This window comes from Micropterus dolomieu, linkage group LG07 (genome assembly GCF_021292245.1).
Source record: "Micropterus dolomieu isolate WLL.071019.BEF.003 ecotype Adirondacks linkage group LG07, ASM2129224v1, whole genome shotgun sequence".
In the NCBI taxonomy this organism is placed as follows: domain Eukaryota; kingdom Metazoa; phylum Chordata; class Actinopteri; order Centrarchiformes; family Centrarchidae; genus Micropterus; species Micropterus dolomieu.
The window spans coordinates 20,485,887-20,489,119 of record NC_060156.1 but is presented as its reverse complement, the minus strand read 5'-3'; the positions used below and the strand labels follow the sequence as shown (position 1 = coordinate 20,489,119).

The following is a 3,233-nucleotide window of genomic DNA, read 5'->3' as shown; positions in this document are numbered from 1 at the left end:
TTTCATATAAAGTTCTGTCAAACCAAAGGCCACTGCGTACCGTGACATTAACATAAGCTAGTAAGTTACGGGGATACCTTGCTAAGCTAATGTTAGCTTAACGTTACAACTTAAGACCGTTGTAGAAACGTAAGGTAACGTTATATTAATAGTCCTTTGACTTTATCTCACACCTAACATGGCGGTGTAAGTTACCTTTACTCAAGAAGACGAAAGTGTTAAACAACAGTAACTTAGTATTAGCCACATGCCTCAGAGTTAGCACTCACATGTCAAGCGAGTGAATAACGCCAACTTGTCTGTTTCAGTACACGATGGGACGTGTGATCAGGGGACAGAGAAAAGGTGCGGGCTCCGTGTTCAAAGCCCACATCAAGCACAGGAAAGGTGCTGCTAAACTCCGTCACATTGACTTCGCTGAACGCCATGGTTACATCAAGGGGATCGTGAAGGTAATTGTTGAACTCCTACCACTGTGTTTTTGGGAGCAGGTCAAAGTCATGCTGGTTTGTTGTTGGTGTGTTTCCATTGTGACATTGTTTTCCTCTGGTGGTCTTTATACCTTCTCTCAGGATATTATCCATGACCCCGGCCGTGGCGCTCCCCTGGCCAAGGTGGCCTTCCGTGACCCATACCGCTTCAAGAAGAGGACAGAGCTCTTCATCGCTGCTGAAGGCATCCACACCGGACAGTTCATCTACTGTGGCAAGAAGGGTAAGAAGTTGAAAGTAGACTTAAAGAACACTTAAAGGTGGTTCTTACTCCTACCCCGACCCAGCACTAACATAAAGCCCCTGTGGACATGTAACATTTCTGGCTTCATTCACAAGTTTAATAATGGCTGTTGGACTTAGAAATATTGGTCTCTGTTATGTAAATGATCCAAGATGGTTTCAACATGATATCAATACAGACACAGTTGTATTACTTGCACAATATCAAGTCATGTAATTCAAAACTAATTTTGCGTCAACATTTAACTCTGTAAACAAATGATCCATTTAAGTGTGACATTGCAAGTGTCGCACAGATGTTATGTCTGTTCTAAGATTACAGTTAAAATGTTTACAGGAAAGTGTCCTTGAGGGTCTATCAAAACATGACTGACATGTGAAATTGCCACTGCCTGTTTAATAATGAAATAACTGTTCTAAAAGAAATAGAATAGTTAGCTGTAAAATGGTGTTAAGTGTCTCCTTTAGTCCTTGATTTGAAGTTGAAACATTTCGAGCCAGGTTGGCTTTATCTCATTGTGCAGCATTTGTGGGGTGTTTGCCATCTTTCAATTGGCTTTGTGTGCATTTATGCTGCCTCAGATTATATATTGTACACATGTTTACACTGGACCCAATTTTGTCAGCCTACATGAATTGGCATCAATAGTAGTGAAATAGGATTGTCAGAATACTGTCAGAAAAACAGATTGTTATTTAAAATGCAGTGCTTCGAAAAAGGTTAAATTACACATAACATTGATAGTGTTTCAGCATTAAGCCCTTACTATGTTTTATCCCCACAGCTCAGCTGAACATTGGCAATGTCCTGCCTGTTGGCACAATGCCTGAGGGAACCATCATCTGCTGCCTGGAGGAGAAGCCCGGCGACAGAGGCAAGCTGGCCCGCGCTTCAGGAAACTACGCCACAGTCATCTCCCACAACCCTGAGACCAGGAAGTCCAGAGTCAAGCTGCCCTCAGGCTCTAAGAAGGTCATCTCCTCTGCAAACAGAGCTGTTGTTGGTAAGGACTTTAATGTCTGGCCGAACTGATGTTTTCTCATCGCCATTATGACCTACTTTGATAACTAACACTGTCTGTAGTGCAACAGACTGTGTAGTTATCCAATTAAGGTTAAAGTCAAGGGCAACTGGACTTGGTTGAAGATCTTCAACTCTTGACTTTAACCCTCTTTGGATAACTATGACCTGGATGACTGAGAATCTTCACAGACATGCTGTGTAGATATAAGTTAGTTGGGTGTTTGTGAACTGAAGAATGTGATTGTGTGATGTGAGAATGTGATGTGTACTAGCACACTTTTTGAGCAACCCTGTTTCGTTTGTTTAAAGGTGTGGTAGCTGGAGGTGGTCGTATTGACAAGCCCATCCTGAAGGCTGGTCGTGCCTACCATAAGTACAAGGCCAAGAGGAACTGCTGGCCACGTGTCCGTGGTGTGGCTATGAACGTAAGTGAACGTACTGCAACTATGTTATTCATGATGCAAAGCAGGTAAAACTGATTCTAAGGAACTCAAGAATAATTGTCTACGCAGTAGTGAGAGAGAGGAGGTCCAGCTGCTGGATCGGAGTGCTTGAAAACATGGTTCAATAGCAGTTTTGTCCAGCAAGGCAACACTGACAAGAGGATTTTTTCTTGAACCTTTTTAAAGAATTTTTGAGAGAGGGAACTTAACACTTTACTAATTGGATTGTGTGGTTCAACATGAAAATCTTTGTCCAAATTTGTATCAACTTGATCCAGTTTGTGACATTAATGTCTTTTTTTAAAATGTAATCACGGCTCACCAAATGGATGGTGTGATGTTGGTGGATTCCTAGAGCTTAGAATATAATGAAAGGATGAGATGCTTTCACTTGCCACAGTGAAGTATTTAAGACATTTATTCTCTATAGCTTGTGTTGTGCCAGTTTCTGCACACTGGAAATAAGTATTGAGCAGATTAGATGTTGTCTTTTGGTGTAAGTTAATGCGTGACACTGAAAAGAAGGAGAAAGTTTAAGGCCGGGATATTGTTGCCTGGCTGGACTTAACTGCAAAATAATTTATGGTTCCTGGACTGACTTTTTTTAATTAATTTACTTTTTTGTCCCCACAGCCCGTTGAGCATCCCTTCGGTGGTGGTAACCATCAGCATATTGGCAAACCCTCAACAATCAGGAGGGATGCACCTGCTGGTCGCAAGGTCGGTCTTATTGCTGCCCGTCGTACAGGCAGACTGCGCGGAACAAAGACCGTACAGGAGAAGGAGAACTAAATCTGACTTTCTTGATAATAAAAACGTGTTCCAAAGATTCTGCTCTCATTGCTTCCTTTCTGGGTCCACACACAAAAAGGTCAACTGTAGGACAGATTGGTGGACGTTTGATATTGTGGTGGGAAAATTATCAGGTAGATAATGCATAAATAATAGGCTTTAAGTAGGTAGATCATAAGTAAGTAATGAATTACATTGATCAAAAAAATAAAGGTAAGACTTAAAGAACACAATGTAACT

The 3,233-nt window shown here is 41.5% G+C and overlaps 1 protein-coding gene across 1 annotated transcript; it reads left to right on the top strand.

The window, feature by feature from the left end:
- The first annotated feature begins 308 nt into the window (after positions 1–308).
- Positions 309–3,030, top strand: rpl8 (ribosomal protein L8). The gene is made up of 5 exons (XM_046054817.1): positions 309–452; positions 573–714; positions 1,520–1,738; positions 2,068–2,183; positions 2,835–3,030. Exons 1-5 carry the CDS (start codon positions 315–317, stop codon positions 2,991–2,993), a joined length of 774 nt encoding a protein of 257 aa, XP_045910773.1. The 5' UTR covers positions 309–314; the 3' UTR covers positions 2,994–3,030.
- The last annotated feature ends 203 nt before the right edge of the window (positions 3,031–3,233 follow it).

What these genes read in the sequence shown, in the direction of transcription:
- rpl8 (XM_046054817.1), top strand. Translation starts at nt 315, where the DNA reads ATGGGACGTGTGATCAGGGGACAGAGAAAAGGTGCGGGCTCCGTGTTC. An exon ending in CATCTACTGTGGCAAGAAGG is followed by an intron (nt 715 to 1,519) that starts GTAAGAAGTTGA and finishes TTATCCCCACAG; the next exon opens with CTCAGCTGAACATTGGCAAT. An exon ending in TCCGTGGTGTGGCTATGAAC is followed by an intron (nt 2,184 to 2,834) that starts GTAAGTGAACGT and finishes TTGTCCCCACAG; the next exon opens with CCCGTTGAGCATCCCTTCGG.